The sequence below is a fragment of the Lagopus leucura genome, unplaced genomic scaffold, assembly GCF_019238085.1.
Source record: "Lagopus leucura isolate 7727_CA_CO unplaced genomic scaffold, USGS_WTPT01 Super-Scaffold_100012, whole genome shotgun sequence".
In the NCBI taxonomy this organism is placed as follows: Eukaryota; Metazoa; Chordata; class Aves; order Galliformes; family Phasianidae; genus Lagopus; species Lagopus leucura.
In genome coordinates this window covers 20,915,008-20,931,269 of record NW_024962267.1, presented here as the reverse complement: position 1 = coordinate 20,931,269, position 16,262 = coordinate 20,915,008, and the positions used below count along the sequence as shown (strand labels likewise).

General features: G+C 51.2%; 1 protein-coding gene across 11 annotated transcripts in view; it reads right to left on the bottom strand.

Moving 5' to 3' along the window:
- Positions 1-16,262, bottom strand: part of PCBP3 (poly(rC) binding protein 3) — a 46,621-nt gene that overhangs the window by 7,893 nt on the left and 22,466 nt on the right. For 6 of the 11 annotated variants that reach the window (XM_042874648.1, XM_042874649.1, XM_042874652.1 and 3 more), the window contains 11 exons: positions 14,953-15,092; positions 14,797-14,820; positions 14,110-14,142; positions 13,410-13,526; positions 12,955-13,086; positions 12,541-12,669; positions 9,998-10,072; positions 7,908-7,949; positions 5,441-5,519; positions 4,749-4,808; positions 2,292-2,344 (listed from right to left, as the gene is read on the bottom strand). In XM_042874648.1, coding sequence (XP_042730582.1) covers positions 2,292-2,344; positions 4,749-4,808; positions 5,441-5,519; positions 7,908-7,949; positions 9,998-10,072; positions 12,541-12,669; positions 12,955-13,086; positions 13,410-13,526; positions 14,110-14,142; positions 14,797-14,820; positions 14,953-15,021 — 813 coding nt within the window. In that variant the 5' untranslated portion in view covers positions 15,022-15,092. The remainder of the gene's footprint in view (positions 1-2,291; positions 2,345-4,748; positions 4,809-5,440; positions 5,520-7,907; positions 7,950-9,997; positions 10,073-12,540; positions 12,670-12,954; positions 13,087-13,409; positions 13,527-14,109; positions 14,143-14,796; positions 14,821-14,952; positions 15,093-16,262) is intronic. The other 5 variants (XM_042874651.1, XM_042874653.1, XM_042874654.1 and 2 more) reach the window with 3 other exon arrangements.

The window sequence follows — 16,262 nt, the reverse complement described above, 5'->3', positions numbered from 1 at the left end:
AAAATGTCTTCCATGCTCTTTCAAAATTAATTAGTTTTCCTTAGAGCCATAAAGAAGCGTGAATTTTCCCAGTGGTCCCTGAGGGTGTCTTCATCCTCGCTCTCAAGTATTTGTGCACCAAACCAGGGGTCCCTCAGGCACCACCATAGCTGGGTAAGGCACATGAAGGCGTGCAGCTTTTCCAACACAGGCACGAGGTGTTGCTGAGCGTCACTGAATCACAGAACTTCCTGAGTTGGAAGGGACTTACAAGGATCATTGAGTCCAACTCCTGACTCCACACAGCACCACCCAGAAATCGGACCATATGTCTGAGAGCGTTGTTCAGATGCTTCTTGAAGTCCCGCAAGTTCGGTATCATGATCACTTCTCTGGGGAGCCTGTTCCATGCCTTATCACCCTCCAGTGAAGAACCTTCTCCTGATATCCAACCCATCCCGTCTGGCCATCAGCATTTGAATGCCCTTCCACGGTTATACCCAGGAAATCTGTGGGATGTTCTCATCAGCTGCTGGACTTTTGTCACTGGCTGTACAAAGGGAGACAATCACTGCTCCAAAGGCTTGCTGGTCCTGCTGTCAGATGTTCTGGGTGGATGACTTCACTGCAGCTCTCTCACCAAGGACTCAGAGCTTCCAGCAAAGAAGAGGGTTAGGAAGAGCACAGAAATGACCTGCAGTTTTCCTGAGTGATGATGCTGTCGTGCACCATGCTGTTCCAAAAGATTTCCTTCTGCAAGTCCTAAAGAAAGCTTCATTGTCAGCCCACGGTGACGGGTTCTTAGCTCCCCAAAGCAAGAGCTATCTCCAGCCATGTCGTTCTCATCACTGCCTAGAGCGAAGGCTAAGGGATCTGAACACGCACCCATCACAGAACTGGAAAGATCTGCTGTTTCCAGGGCTGCTGTGTGATATTCAGCCCAACAGCCACCCATCCAGGTCTTCAGAAATAGCTCAGAGAGCCTCGAGGTGCTTCAGCAAACAGGCATACGTGCAGCTGTGAACCTGCTGGAGGACCGTGCAGAGCCAGACCTCCAGCCAGACCTTCAGAGAGACTTCCAGCAGAATCTAAGCTTCTCTTGCACAGTGTTCAAGCTTCTGACAGTCATGGGAGTGACAAGCTGGATTTCATCCCAAGATTCCCTCAAACTCTCCTTTCTCTGCAGCGCAACCGTGGTCTGCTCTGCACTGCCCAAACCTGCCAGTGGGTGCTTCGCTCTGAGACAGACAAGACTGTTCTCTTTTTCCAGGGAAGGTAACAGCAGGAATTTCAGAGCCATCAAAGCAACAGAAGGCACTTCCAGCAGATGGGAAGGAGATGCAGGCTGTAACACCAACACCCCACAGCTCTGATGTTAGCCAGGCTTTTAGCAAGTGCTCCCAGTGGTCCTGCGTCCCGTGGCAGGTTGCTCCATGTGCTAAAAGGAAGGAAAGGCCCCTTTTCAGGGGTCACCCAATACTACCAATACTGCCAGCGCTGGGCTCCCCCAGGCTTCCTCACTAGGATGACAAAAGCCTGTTAAACAGGAAGAAGAAAAGCAAACAGCCTCCAGACCCCATCCAGAAACCTCTGAGAATGATGGACTGGTAGGTGATGGTGATGGGGACCAAATCACGACATCATTTCTCCACTTTCCACTGAGCACAAGCTGGTTTTCATTCCATGGCAACTAGTCCAGAAGCAAGCGAGACCACGGGTCCAGGTGCTGCCTGCCTGGACTCTCCATCTCACCTCCTCCCATCTGAGCATCCCAAGCAGCCTCTTTGCATCTCTCTGGGATCACCGCAACTCCAGCCTCCTTCTGACTGACATCTGAGCACAATAACCACTTCACCACAGTGCCTCCACCTGTAAGACCCGAACACTGACTGCTGCCAGTACCCAAACACAACGCACCCGTCTTTCAGAAGAACAGGTCTGAAACTTCTCAGATCTGCCAGCGGTATATTAATAATTACACTGGGGCTTGAGAGCTCCCTGCCCTTCCCCATGCTGTCAGCTGGGCCTTTTTCGTGAGCACTAAGTTCACTTGGGAAGGAAAAACGGAGCACGGAGGAGGGTTCTCCCTAGGAAAGCTACCAACAGAGGAGAGCCCAGGAGGTGCTCCATGACCCCAGACAACCAGACTGCGGAGCTGTGCACAAGGTATGAGTGAAGACAGTGAAGGGGCATCTCTAAACGCATGTAACAAGGCTGTACATCTGCAATTTACATATATATGTATATATATACATATATATATGTGAACATACACACACACACACAGGTGGAGGAAGCGCCACGGTACTTACATCATTGGGAATGGTGAGTTCATGAGTACTGGCCGGGGGACTGGCATCCAGACCTGGGCATATGCAAGGGAAAATGGTTACAGCTCGCAGCAGCAGTGCAGCGGGTCGCCAGTACTTCCCCGCAGCAGTCGACATTGCAAAGGCTGCGTCCTGCTCAGGGGCTGGGAGAGGCAGGGGATCACACACTCCGGTACAAGGAGGAGGAAGACGGTTCTACCTGCCTCATCTGAGCGGGGTGCCACCTTCTCCTGTGCCACTTGACCCTTTGTCCCACAGTAGGACTGGCTCCAAGAAGGCGTGCATAGCACAGGGCTGCAGTATCACTGCAGAGGAGCCCTCATAGGTGGGATAAGCCCCTTCCCATGCAATGCTTCTCTGCACAGCAACAGAAAAACCAAGCCCTGAAGGAGGGCTGTCCATGTGCCCTCCAGCCCTCCCTGAGCTCAGCTCGCTTAGGAAAGCAGCTCAGCAGACAAAGTGCTGAATTGCAGATGTAAACGCTGCCTGGAATCAAGGCCGATGGACCCTATCAGGGAAAGGCAAACAGCACATAGATGGAGAGCCTGCTTCCCTGCAAAACTACATGGAAACGTGCTGCCTGCAGCAAGGAGTGAGCACAGCACAGTGCTCCCTCCCAGCTTCTCTTGAGACAGGACAGATGCTCACCTTTGCAGTAGCAAAGGGAGCCAGGAGAGCAACCTGTGTGTGCAGCTGCATAGGTCTTGCAGCCAGGTGGGAGCCTGCATTTCTCACAGGTCAATCACCTCATTGCTGGTGTAGGGACATACTAATCCACGGGACAGAAGCTGGCTGGTAGCTAGTAGGGAGTTGCAGTCATCTATGCAACATATAAACAACCAGGGAAGGCTTTTAACACAGTGCACAAGAGTCCAAAAGGCTGCAAGGCCTGCATCACAGCAAAGAGCAGGATTAAGGGGGTTGGAGAAAAAGAGCAGCAGAAGACTGGCACTGCCACACTGCTGTGACACAACGCAGCAGCAGCACTGAAGCCCTGGTCACGAAAACCAGAGGGGCATCTGCATGGCAATGCGTCACTGCCTTGAGAGCATTGAGCACCTACTGTGAGCCATGACTGCGTTTTGCTGGTCTGCACTTCCCTCTGTGCCACAGAAGAAGGGCTCCCATCTGTCTGCCTGGCAGCAGTAGCCTCAGTGTTGAACCCACACCTGTCTGGGCATGGCACCGTCACAGCAAGGTGTCCATGAAGAGCCACGGCCACGTCCCTTGGACCACTGAGAGCAGGAGCAGGGCGGACGGGTCCACAGATGCTAAATGCCCTTCATGCATGTGCTTCTCTTCCCACATGCCATCCCAGCCTTCCACATTCTCTCCCAGATGGGTTTTGGGGCATTGCATCACCCTCTGCGTCATGACAGCTGTTGTTACAGCCTGGAGATTACTTATTTTGGCACACAGGCTCCTTCCCCTCTGATACACACATGCAGTCACCATGGATGCAACACAAGGAGACACAGAATCAGAGAATTGTAGGCTGGGTTGGAAGGGACCTTAAAGCCCACCCAGCTCCAAACCCTTGCCATGGTCAGGGACATCTTGTTTCATAGAATCACAAAACCACAGAATATCACGAGTCGGAAGGGACCCACAAGGATAACTGAGCCCAACTCCTGTCTCCTGGTTGAGGAGTCCAACATCCTCCCATAGAGCAGGCTGCCAAAAGGCCCATCCAGCTTGGTCTTGAGCATCTCCAGGAATGGGCCGCCCCTAAGGCTTGGCTAGGGCAGGATCAGCGCCACAGGCAACGGCAAAGGGCAAAGAAGGGTGTGTGGAGGACAAGGATTCGTGGAGCAATATTACGACATTTATTTTTGCTACCACCTGGTTGGGTCTCTTTCCATGGTCTGTGTTTGGGTGATGTTCCCAGATGCTTTCAAGGCAGGCAGGAAGCGTGCCCCAAGTCCGGGAGGTCTCGGGGTGATTTCCCTGAGCAACAGCGGGGTATGAAAGCACATTCAGCGCATGGCCTTGCAAACGCCAGGGACATCTGAAATGGAAATTTCTCCAAGATGGCTGTGATTTGGCTCTTCAGGGTCCGTTAAAAACGCAGCTATCCCTGAGTGACTCGAGAGACAGCTAAAATTTCATGTTATTGCTAATCCCACAAGTATTTTTCTATGCTTTCTAGATGAAGCTTGTGCAAAATTAAACAGAAGAATCACGGTGGTGACACTGGTGTCTTTCCATTAAATAGATGGCCATTACACACAAACATCAAAAACAGGTAACAAACTGCAGGTACTTCTCTTAGGACATGCTGCACAGAGGGGATGGAGGGCACGATACTGCCCACCAGGAAACATGCTCTCTTCTCCACAAACAAGACAATTTATCCAGGAGCACAACAGTGGCACAGTCCTACTTCAGAAATATATTTCAGCAGCCGCCTACTGATTTCCCTGTAGCTTTGTGTTTTACCTGATGATTGGCCCATCAGATTTTGAGCTTCTTCGGAGGAATGTAAGGGCAGCTTTTCTCCTGAAGAGCAAAGAAGAAACAGATTTAATGCTTTTGCCTTCGAGGAGATAAGCAATGTCACTTCATCTAGGAAGCTCAAAATATGATGAACATACGGACAGAAAAGGCATTTCCATCCAGCATCTCGACCACTGAGCTTTCAGCATTGCCATCCCCTGTGCTCTATATCTGCTTCCTAGCTCTCTGTGAAGCCTTTAGCAGCATTTTTGCAGCCCAGGCTGGTGAGCCACACCGGCACCCGGCACCACAGCACCTTCCCATTGCTCTCCCCACTGCTGCCCCAGCCGCATCCCGCAGGGCAGCATCTCTCACTGGTGCTGCAGGATGCAGGGACATCCTGCCCACTGCAATGGGTGCATGGCAGGGGATGCTGGCTGGGAAGGGTGGTGCTGGAGCTCATCCTTCTGCTCAGAAAGCCAGCAAGGCTGGGAGCAGAGCGGACATGCATGCTTATCCGCTGCCACATCCCCCAGATTTCTACCTGACCTCCCTGCTAGCCTCTCCCCGTGGGTGCTGCAACCTCAGCTTCACTTCTCCTATTTGTTTCTGTTAGATACAGTGATTTTTGAAAGAGAGAGAAACTCTACAGGTAAGAAGAGAAGGATATCTAGAAAGGGCGTGTGGGTACGTACCAGGGAAAGCGGGGGTGGTCTGTCCAAGGGGAGTAAAGGGGGTTTGCTGCATAGCCAACTGGTGGAGCTTGGTCAACTGCTGAGGGGTAGGAGGGACATTAGAGCTAAGAAGGTTATTGTCATAGAGTACAATAAGTCACACCAGAAAGCAAGAACGAAATTATAACGGAGAAAGAAAACAAACCAAAAGAAACCTAAACCAAAACAAAAAAAAAACTAACAAAAAAAAAACTAACAAAAAATTGGAAGCCATGTTGAGACATGGCGAAACCAGCATTAACAGAAGGACTTGGCCTGGGTAAGATGCAATAAAGCCCAAATCTTTTGCAGAACTGCTTGGCCAGGGTCTGAAGTACAATACTAGCTAGAAGCCCATCCTCAGCCCATCAGATAGATGTCCTGGCTTTTTGTCACGAGCACACAGCCCCTGTGTGTGTGATGAGCTGCTAAGGCAACAGCATGGCCTTGTGCAAAGCACCTCCAGCCCCTGCCAAGTCTGCAGCATGCTGCTCACTGCTGGCTGCCAGCAGAAGGGCACCTGCTGATGCGTGGCCCCTCTGGTTGTGACCACCTCCACAGCACTGGGAAGGAAATGTCTCCATGAGATGGTCAGCCCGTGTGGCTCCTAATGCCACCTGGAACATGGGCACTGTGAGCATGACCCCGTGGCAGCACAGGGGCTTCAGCCGTGGCCAGCAGTAGTTCAGAGCCTCGCACCCCTTGTTGTGATGGGGACCTTTTGGAGCCCCGTCAGGAAGCGAGAATTTTGTTGGGAATACATTTTGTGCTCTGTGTCACTGTTCCAAATTAAAACCAAACAAAATGAAGGGGGATGGAGGTGGACGGGTCGGCTTCAGTGGGGAGCAGGAGGGGATCTCCATCACCACCCACACTCCATCACGCTCACTGCTGCTTAACTGAGGAACGATGGTGTTCTCCAAACAATCAGAAATAGTCCCGATGATGGTTCTTAGCAACCCCAGGCAATGCTGAAGCCCTCCAGGAGATGAAGCTCCCATGGGTCTGTGTAGGTTTTGCCAGAGGGAGAAAAACCAGGGCAGGAGCTTGCAATTCAGCTTTGGTGTTTGAAACGCTGTCACGGGTCTGCAGGAAGGGTCTGCTAAACACAGCGACCTGTGTTGCAAGAATGAGGGCAATGCCCCCAAACTATCTTCAGCATGGGTTTCTTTATGGAGCAGTATTTAAAATGACAGATCCTCACAAGAGGGCTGCAGGAGGGGAGTTGGCAAGCACAGCTCTCGCACGCATGGCTTTTTTTCCAGGTCTCAGCAAATCTGCATGGAGCTGGGCAGAGCACAGCAGCAAGGATCAGACAGTGTTTTGCCAGTGCTGATGAAAGCTTAAGTACTTCCAAAGCACTGTGTTTGCTATGCTGCATTTTATTCCTGTCAAACAGAGGGGAATAGTAAGAAGGAAAACACGACTTGCTTCCACGGTTTGCAAAGGAAAACTGGGACAAGAACATGGCGATCTACCCACTGCAACACGCAGCCGTGTTTCTCTTCTGCTCTGGGGAGCTGAAGTGAAAGGCACACGATTCAGAACATTTCTGATCAGCATTACAGCGAGCTCTTCAAAGTACGCACATCCTGGCACCACATAGACAGCCAAACCATGAAAACTGAGTGATATCCGTGCTCCTCTGCTGCGAGCAGGGGAAGTCACTGCTCCTACAGACACAGCCCAGCCTGCAGAACAAGCACACGACCAGGCTGTCCCCGGTGGGGCCGTGGGCAGCATGCACTCACAGTGCCTGCTGGCCTGGAGAAGAAGTATAGCAATGACTCAACATCCAACTCGCCCAATGGGCAGGAGAAGCCCCGAGCCACATCAAACCAACAGAGCTGCGCCACAAGAGCAGCGTCTTATAAAACCATCCCTTCCCTATGCGTCCCCCAGCATACGCAGTGCAGGTCCCATGTCCGCCCTTGGTTGTGTATCAGAATAAGCCAGGAGCAGGGGGGATTTCAGCACGAGCAAAACACATTCCCATCCCTCATCACCTGGATGAGGATCCCATGGAAGAGACACGGCCCTGCTTCAAATAGGAAACCAGGCTCTGACAAAGCTCTTGCTGCTCCCATCCCACCCAGACATCTCCGCAAGCCATCAGATGACCGATGCTCTGGGATAAGGGGGAAATAGAAGATAAGTTCCTTTTTTTCCCCTTCCTTTGCTCATTTTGATCATTTTGAGGCACAAAATGTGTGATCTGGTTGGTCTCATCATGAAGGGATAGCACAATTTAGCATCAGGCCAAGTCCTCAGAATTAATAAAGTGTGTGTTCACAGGTTAAAAGGCTACTGAGGTATTACAGAGACTACACGTGGCCAGTTACTTTGAGAATATGCTATTAATATTATTGTCTAATATTAATATTCCGTCATCTAACAGTAGCATGCAGGTGACATAACAGGGTATAAGAAAAACAAGAGTAAAACTCACATCCGGGTGTGGAATGGCGTATTGTCCCTGAATTGTGTAGGCCTGCAAAGGAAAAACAGAGGCTGTTAGAGGAGGCAGAAGGTGGTGAAGCCCTGCCAGCCCTGGGCTTTGCTGGGTTTGGGGCTGCAGGGAGCCCCTCCCAGGCTAGAGAGATCCTTTGGCTCTTCCTAAAGAAGAACACAGCTCTTCAAACGCCCCAGGGCTGTATGAAGAGGAAGGCAAGGCTGCAATGGGCTTCACTGTGCAAAGGTGCTCAGCAGCCAGAGCTCTGTGCAAGGGGTGCATGATGGCATCACCACCACCCTCTGTGCCTAAACGTGCATCCTAATGCAGGCAAGGCCGTGCCATCCTTTAGGGTGCACAGCTCCCAGCCCGCTCCAAACCTCCCATCCATTTCAGCACTCTGCTGCAGCCATGCAGCGAGGCTGCTGCCACACGTCCCGGGGCTTACAACAGGCAAACCCATGCAGATGTTGGCTAGACAGTTTGCTGTTATTACCATCACCTGTAGTAATCCCTCCTCTTTTGCAAATAACCCGAAGATAAGCACCACTGTGGGCTGAGAGCCACCAGAGTGCCCAACGTTTTGGATTCAACCAGCTAGCAAGATGCATCTCTCCACATTATTCAGATGATTCTGAAAGAAACGCTCTCAGAGATGGATAGCACTTGATAAAGGGAGAGTAAAGATGGCCAGGAAAAAAAGAAAAAAAATGGAACACCTCCTGAACACGTGCTGCATCCTTCACAAATAATGAGGCCTTTAATGCCAGGGAGAGCCTGGCATTTCCCGGCAGCTTGATTCGGCCTTTGGCTTTTGATTTGAGACGCTAATTGGAAGCAGCAAAATGAAAGGCAGGGAGGTGAACTGGAGGGATGCAGACTGAGCCTCTCACTCCAGCCTGGCCCACGAGGAGCTGCCAGGGCTGAGAGGCTCACTGCAGCAGGTGGGGATGAGCTCTGCTGCCCACGGTGCCCACTGTATCCTGCAGCATCCCTGCAGCAGGAGCGTGCTGCCCCTTACTCTCCCTTTTGAGAAGTACTACTCGCCAGGCAGCTGGACCCAAAGCTCCTTTCCAGGATGGTTGCTCAGGCTGCACAAAACCTTTGCCCTGATGCTGGCAATGACCACGAGATCCTAACTCAGCACACTGCTTGATAGCCTGTGCTTTGGGCTTGCTGTTCTGCTATTTTGTTATGGAGTGGGAGAGCAAGAGACAGCTAGGTGTAGGAAGTGGCACCAGGTAATTCACGTCAGGTTGTGGGCCAACCTGATGGTGCTCTCCAGGCTTTATGCTCATTCCTGCCATGCTTTACAGAAACCAACTGCTCATTAGTTTAACTGAGAGGCACAACTGGGAACACATGCTTCAACGTAGACTTAAGGCACGTGTTGCATACATGGCTATTCTGCACACAGAAGTCTGCTGTCGCCTCTAAGAGCTGCCAGAAGTTGCTGCAAGCCTTTATTTAGCCTGATTTACCATGGCATAACATGACATAGGCTGTCTCATGGATACAGGTGAGACTTATTCCGGCAGCAGGAGTTCCCTCCTGGTGGCAGGGATTGACCCCCCCACGGAGCAGAGGAACAGCCCAGTCCTGATCAGGCTAAAAGGAGCCTGGCCCACCTGATACCAATTTGCAACGTGCAAAGTTCCTTATAATTAGATTGGTAATACCAGAAAATAGGAAATATTCACACGTGCATGGCCCCTCGCACAGCTATCAGCAAACACTGATAAAAAATCAAGCTGATTTCTGAGCCAGGGCTCCTAGAGGTGCGACTATGAGCAAAATCAGCATTTTAAGTAGACAGATAGACTCATCCAATACAGAACAGCCTCTGTGCTGTCCCCAGCTCCATCCTAAGGGCACTGTAGGCACCATGCTCTCTGCTGCCCCATCCCTGCCCCTGTCCCCAGCAGTTCTGCAAGGAGCTTTTGGTCTGGCTGCTGCGGCGCGACACGGATGTGATGACACCATGCAAGTCAGAAGGCAAGAAACCTGAGTGCACTAACGGGCAGCGGCTGGTGCTGCAGTAAAAGGCTGAGGTTGGCAGTGGAGGCTGCAAGCGGGTCGGCTCTTACCTGACCACCTGCAAAAATGACAGGGGTGGAGGCGGGCTTTGGGCGGTAGGGAATGGTGGCACCTTTTGGTGGGGACTAGGAAAAGGGACAAGGAAAGGGAGAGAGAACATTAGAACAGCTTTCCTGAAACAGCAGCAAAAAGAGCATTAGAAAGCACCCGACGGAGCACGGGCTTCCAACCCGTGCTGTGCTGCAGGGTGAGCACAGCCTCCGGGGCCACGGCCAGCAGCACCCGCACCGGGCAGACAGCGTCTCTGGACAGGAAGACATGGGGGAAATGGGCATTTAGTGGACAAGGAGGACACCCTCAGGAGTTCCCCTGCCAATGCACAGCACCTTGGAACACCTGTCAAGCTTCCCCACCTTGGCTCTGCTCTACACACATTCTGTCCCCTAGACAAGGCTGATGTTGGGCTGCAAGATCCTTCTCAGGATGCTCCGTAGAGGCCTTCAAGGCACAAGGAGCTGGGGAGGAACGTGATGCGTCTGTGTTGCCAAGCCCATATGAGCATCCTCACACAGCAGCTCTCCTTGCATCATATCTTCACCATGGGCACAGTGGCACCTCTGAGGCTTGGCTTGGTTTCTCAGCACCCAGGCAAAGTGCTGCTGCTGTCACTGAGGCCTCCCATGCTTCATCCACTGCTTTGGCCACGGTGCTGGGCGTTGGAGGCAGCTCCATTTGCACAAGGCTTGTCAAGCCCTCTCAGACAGTAAGGTGAGCATTTCTGTAGATCTCACCCCCAAGCTGCACAGTGGAAGCTGTCTGTTGGAGCAGCCAGGCAGGTGCCAGCAGCAGAGCAGCTGAGATTTGGGAGATTCCTTTGGATCGTGAGAGATTTCAGATGAAAGCCTTCTGAGTCTGCCAGAGGTGAAATGGTTCAGTTGCTGCTAATATGTAAGGATAGCCAACATAAATTACATTATCTTGTAGGAAATTCCACCATTTTCCTCTACATTCTTCTACATGTCTGTCTGTAGCCACGTGGCATATTCAAATCTCCTTGCTTAGCACAAGTCTCTAGGAAAGCCGTGTGATCAAAGCACTGCATGTATAACCACAAACCTGCTTTTTCTTTCATCACATTACAGATCTTGGAGGGGATGAGAGAGAATTTCTGTGGCAAGATAACCGAAGACATAAAAGCTACAAGGAGCAGCTCTGTAAACTGTTAAAGCTAGGGGACTTTCCAGATCTATGACTGCAAGAAAATTAATGTGTTTGTTGTTTTTTTTTTCCTCTTTCCCACTGCTAAGCAATAAAGAGGAATATCAACCCTGTGTTTTAGTCAGTGAGAACAGCAATCACCCAAGATTTATAACACACAGTGAACATCACCTCGATCCCACCTCTGCCACAGCACAGAGCATGACCTGGAGCCACTGCATGGCTAAATACATGCTCCTCTAACAGCACAGCGTGTCTGTGTGAGCACCAGCAGTGGTTGGCATCAAGGTTCACGGCCTTTCCTCTCTAGCCATTCTGCTGGCAAACTGAAGTTGCTTATGGATGATGTTGCTTCATCTCAACCACATCTTGGCATCCTCTTCTGGAGCTCTTGCAGCAGCAAACATCCCAGCGCCAAAACAAGAGGCACTGGACACAAACTGGAGCACAGGAAGCTCCTTCTGACTATCAGGCAGCACTTCTGAGCTGTGCAGGTGACACTGAGCCCTGACACAAGTACTTCGAGGCTGTGGGGTCTCTTCCTTGGTGACCACCAGAAGCCTCCTGGACAAGGTGCTGGACACCCTGCTCTGGGTGTCCCTGCTGGAGCAGTGGGTGGGCCAGATGCACCCAAAGATCCTGCCAACCTCAACTGTTATGCAATTCTGAAACGTTTCTCCCTGCCGTAAAGAAACAGTGGCATTAAGGCCACCCAGCAGAGCAGTGTGTCTGTGCCTTTGGCTCTGGGAGGCACCAGGAGCAGGGATGTCACTGTGTCGTGACAGCAATGGTTTCCTTCTTGAGCTTCTCCAAGATAGTAAGCATGGAGGTGAGGCACGTGGTTGCAGACAGCTCCAGCAATGAGCTGTTGGCATGGCAGCATTGCTCCAAAGCAGAGGACTTTGTGAAAAATTTATCCTATAAAACTGTACCCTTGCCACACGTTCATGCATGCCATGGCTCCTGCCCTGCACCCACCTTCCTCACCACCTCTCCTCCTCCGCCTCACTAGAGCTTGGGCTTGGATTCATGCCCACCACTCCCTTCCCTTGGCACCCTCTCAGCTGTCCCAGCACAGCAGATGCACTGGCTGCCTCCTCCCAGCACTCCTGTCCTGAAACCTCCTGGTGTTGTGACACAAACCTTCTCCTTTCAGGCACCCAACCGGTTTCCAGTTTGGCAAACTAGAAATAACACAAACACAGTGAGGGGAACACACACTTGGGTGGGCTTCACACGAAGGTACCAGGAAATGAGAGTGGTCCACTAACGCGTGGTGAACAGTGACAAGGACATGATCCACAGCTCTCAGTGCTGTTGTGATGCCGGGCAGGTTTTGTCCTATATACTTTACCCCCTTTGTTACAGACTGTACCTCCAGCATCACCACACAGATCTGTTTGACACACTGGATAATTGCGTCGGGTGTCCCCGAGATTGTCACCGCCCGCTCTGTGGAGTTGGGCAGCATGTCCCCTGCCACTTGAACCTGAGCACCTGTGGACTGGAGACAGAAAGAGAGAGGAGGAGGAATCTCAGTGCAGAAGCCCTCATCCCTTCACCCAGCTTCAGCTCCAGTGCCACGTGCCCCCAGAGAGCTGCAGCCCCATCCTAGTGAGGACATGGCAAGTCCCATGGGACAAAACACGTGACACCGCTCCTGCATCAGCAGAGACCGTCCTGGGAATTGCCTTGACGCACGATGCCAGCTCATGAGCATCCCCCATTCCAAGGACGCAGATCAGCTCTGAGGAGCTGGAGTTGCCCGCAGTAACTAAGTGTGATTTACCTCCCTGATTTCCTTGATCTTGGAGCCTCCCTTGCCAATCAGAGAGCCACACTGGCTAGCTGGTACAACCAGTCGCAGCGTCACTGGAGGTTTACTGGTGGCAGTGCTGTTGCTCATTGAGTTGGTTATGTCCTGGGGAAGAAAGAGGACAACACATCAGCCCTTGTTCCTCAACCCAGATGTCAGCCACGCAACCCCAACCCAAATGCCCAGAGCCAGCAAGGAGGGGTTGCATCTTCCAGACCTAGGCTGGGCTCAGTTCTTGCTCACAGAGAGATGTCTGGAGCAACTGGGAAGGCTTTGTGCCGAGGCTGTGTACAGGGTGAGTGAGCCCAACCACACACGCATGGGTTGAAGGCATCCAGATATATTGCTGGACCCAACAGTGAGCTACGAGGGCTGCATGCAAACCCTCACACTCCACCCTCTCGAGGGAAAGGGTTCGCATTTCTCACCTCCTCAAATTTGTAGGCAATCATGGCAAAAGCCTTGAAGATGGCATCGGTGGGGCCAGTGATGGTCACAATCCGCTCAGGGCAGTTTCCCTCTGAGATGTTGATTCTCGCCCCACTCTGCAAAGAGAAGGGCATTCCTGGAGCAGCCACAGCCAGGCAAGCGACTGGATGCGGCCTCCAGCACAATCCTTTTCCTGAGCTGGATCCTCAGCACCCAAGAGCAGAAACTCAGAGTGCCCTGGGAGCACACTGCAAATTGTTCCCTGGTCACCACATGAAGACATCTCATCTAATCTTAAAAACTCCCACCCTTGCTCCACGGTACTTCCAGCTTTGAGCCCCCAGAAAGGATTTCCAAGGCCTGACTTGGATAGTTTTCTGCAATGTGAACCTGTGCTTTCAAGGCAAGAGTGGCCTGTGGCATCACTGTGTGTGAAGAGCTCTGCTTAGTGATCTAGTAGCTCTTTGGCAGCTAAACATACAAAGACCATGCTCATCTCAAGAGCAATCTTATTTCACTGTTTCAGAAGTAGAAAGCTCTTGTCTCTGGAAAATTCCCAGTAAACACAATATCTCACAGGGCAGTGAGCCATTGGGACAGCTCTGGTCATGCTGCGTGTGCTGCTGGGAGGAGAGGTGCCAGCCCTTCCCACTCCTCATCCCTCTGTTCCAAATCACTTCATGGATCAGAGTTGCTCACCTCTTCACGCATCTTCTTCACAGTCTCTCCTTTCTGAAATAAGAAGCAGAAACGCAGGCCATTGTAAAAACTCAAGACAAAACAACCTTTCCAAATATGCATCTCTCTAACACACTGCAGCACCTGGCCAAAACTTCGGGGAGCTCCGTGACACCTGGCCCTGACACCTACGTGATGGGTGAACTGAAGAGCTGATGATCCAAACTCACCCCTGCTCCCACGTCTGTAAGGACTGACACAGACAAAATAGCATAACTGTACCTTACTCCTCCCTTTCTAGATTTCCTGTTGGGAGGAAAACCTCAGGGAAAAGCTCATCGACAGTCTAGACGATCAAAAAGACGGCCCTTTAGAGTGGTTGTGAAGGATAGTTTATGCTCTAGTATCTATGGAGAACTCTAACGTCATGAGATACAAAATGGCTGCGACTGTGACTCCTTCCAGGCCTGAAAAATTGATGGATAAACTAAGGTGCGAGCATAAAGAATAAAGAATAATAAAGAATAAGGTGTTAATGTTGCAAATCTTCACCACCACAAATAGCCAGGACTTAATCGTGGGGCAGATGCACCTTGTGAAGCTTTCTGCATGAGCTAAATGGTGCCCTGTGGCCAACAAGGCAAGAATTTAAGCTGGTTTGCATCACATTCCTTAACCTTATTTAATGAATCTAAAATATGTGCTTACCTTCCCAATGATGCTTCCGACTTCCTACCAAAAAAAAAAAAAAAAAAAAAAAAAAAAAAAAAAAAAAGAAAACACCACAGAATAAATGATGTTGCAAGACATGAATATAACCAAGCAGGAAAGGGAGAGGGGTGTAGCCCTGCCAGGAACCTTTACCTTGCCATGCATCAGCAGCCGGATGGTGAGGGTGACGTTCAGGCCGCCTTCGGAGACCTTTGACTCCATTTCCTACCAGGGATGGGAGACCAGTGGGAGGATCCCCAGCACGAGAGGAGGCAGTGGCACAGCTGTATCACCTGGGGACAGAGGGGCAAGGATGGGCATCCCTGGGGTGAGTTTGCCTTCCTGACCCCTCCTCACGGATTCACCACCCCTACCTCTGCCACCCACCATCAGCACATCTATTTGCTCCTGTTAATTGTGGAGAGCTGGACTAGATGACCTTCAAAGGTCCCTTCCAATTCAAGTGATGCTATGATGCTATGATTCTGTGACAAGGGAGCAGGGAGCTGGTAGAGCCCCCTGGCCAAAGACTGACTGCAGAGCTTGGACTTCAAAAGGCCCAGGGCACGCATCTGGCAAACCAAAATTCACCACTCTGAGCATGAATGAACACTCAGCAAATCTGGAGCTGTGGGTTTTGGAACAGCCAGCTCTTCTGTAAGTGGAAATACCCATCAGACTCCAAGCATGATTAGCAGGAAGGGCTGAGCTGGCGTGCTGATCACTGCCCTACTGGATTTTAACCCAGATCTGTAAGCCAGGTGCTGTGCCTGATGAATGCACGCCATTTCCAGCTGCACATATCTCATGAAACCTCGGCCCATTTTCCAGGGGCTGATACATTCCCTTCCACTCTTTCTCTCTTTCCTCCTCTGCCCTCTAGAGGTAAAAATGCTACCGGCATTTTCGAGGCAGGGGAAGACAAATCACAGTAGGTAGGGAAACAAATCCTCTGTTTGTTTTCTTTTTTTTTCCCAGCGTCTCCTTAATAGCATCTCTGTGCTGGGAGTGGGCACACCGAATGTCTCTGCAGCCTACTGCATGGGGAGACCAGTCCTCTGTCATGGACGGTGCCAGCATCCTCCTGTGTGCAATGCCAGGAGATCTGCAGCAATTCTCCTCCATGTTATTTAATCCCTCGGTACACATCAGATGGGAGATTTTTCTGTCACAAGCATCTGCTGTTTTTCTGTGCTCATACAGTGGTGTCTGTGACCAAAAAAAGGGAGGTAAACCAGTGCTTAAGTATTCAAATATAATATATTTGAAGCAAAGAGGCAGTTGGGATGTATAGATGTGTAGCAGGGCACAAATGGCCACGAGACGGGCTTGAGAGAAAGCATCCTCTTCCAGTAGGCTCCCACAAAGCTCAAAATGGACAAAAGCCATGCGGTGAGCAGGGAGATGATGCTTTCCCACAAGAGAACAGCTGAATGGGGACGGGGCTGTCACAAACCCAGCAG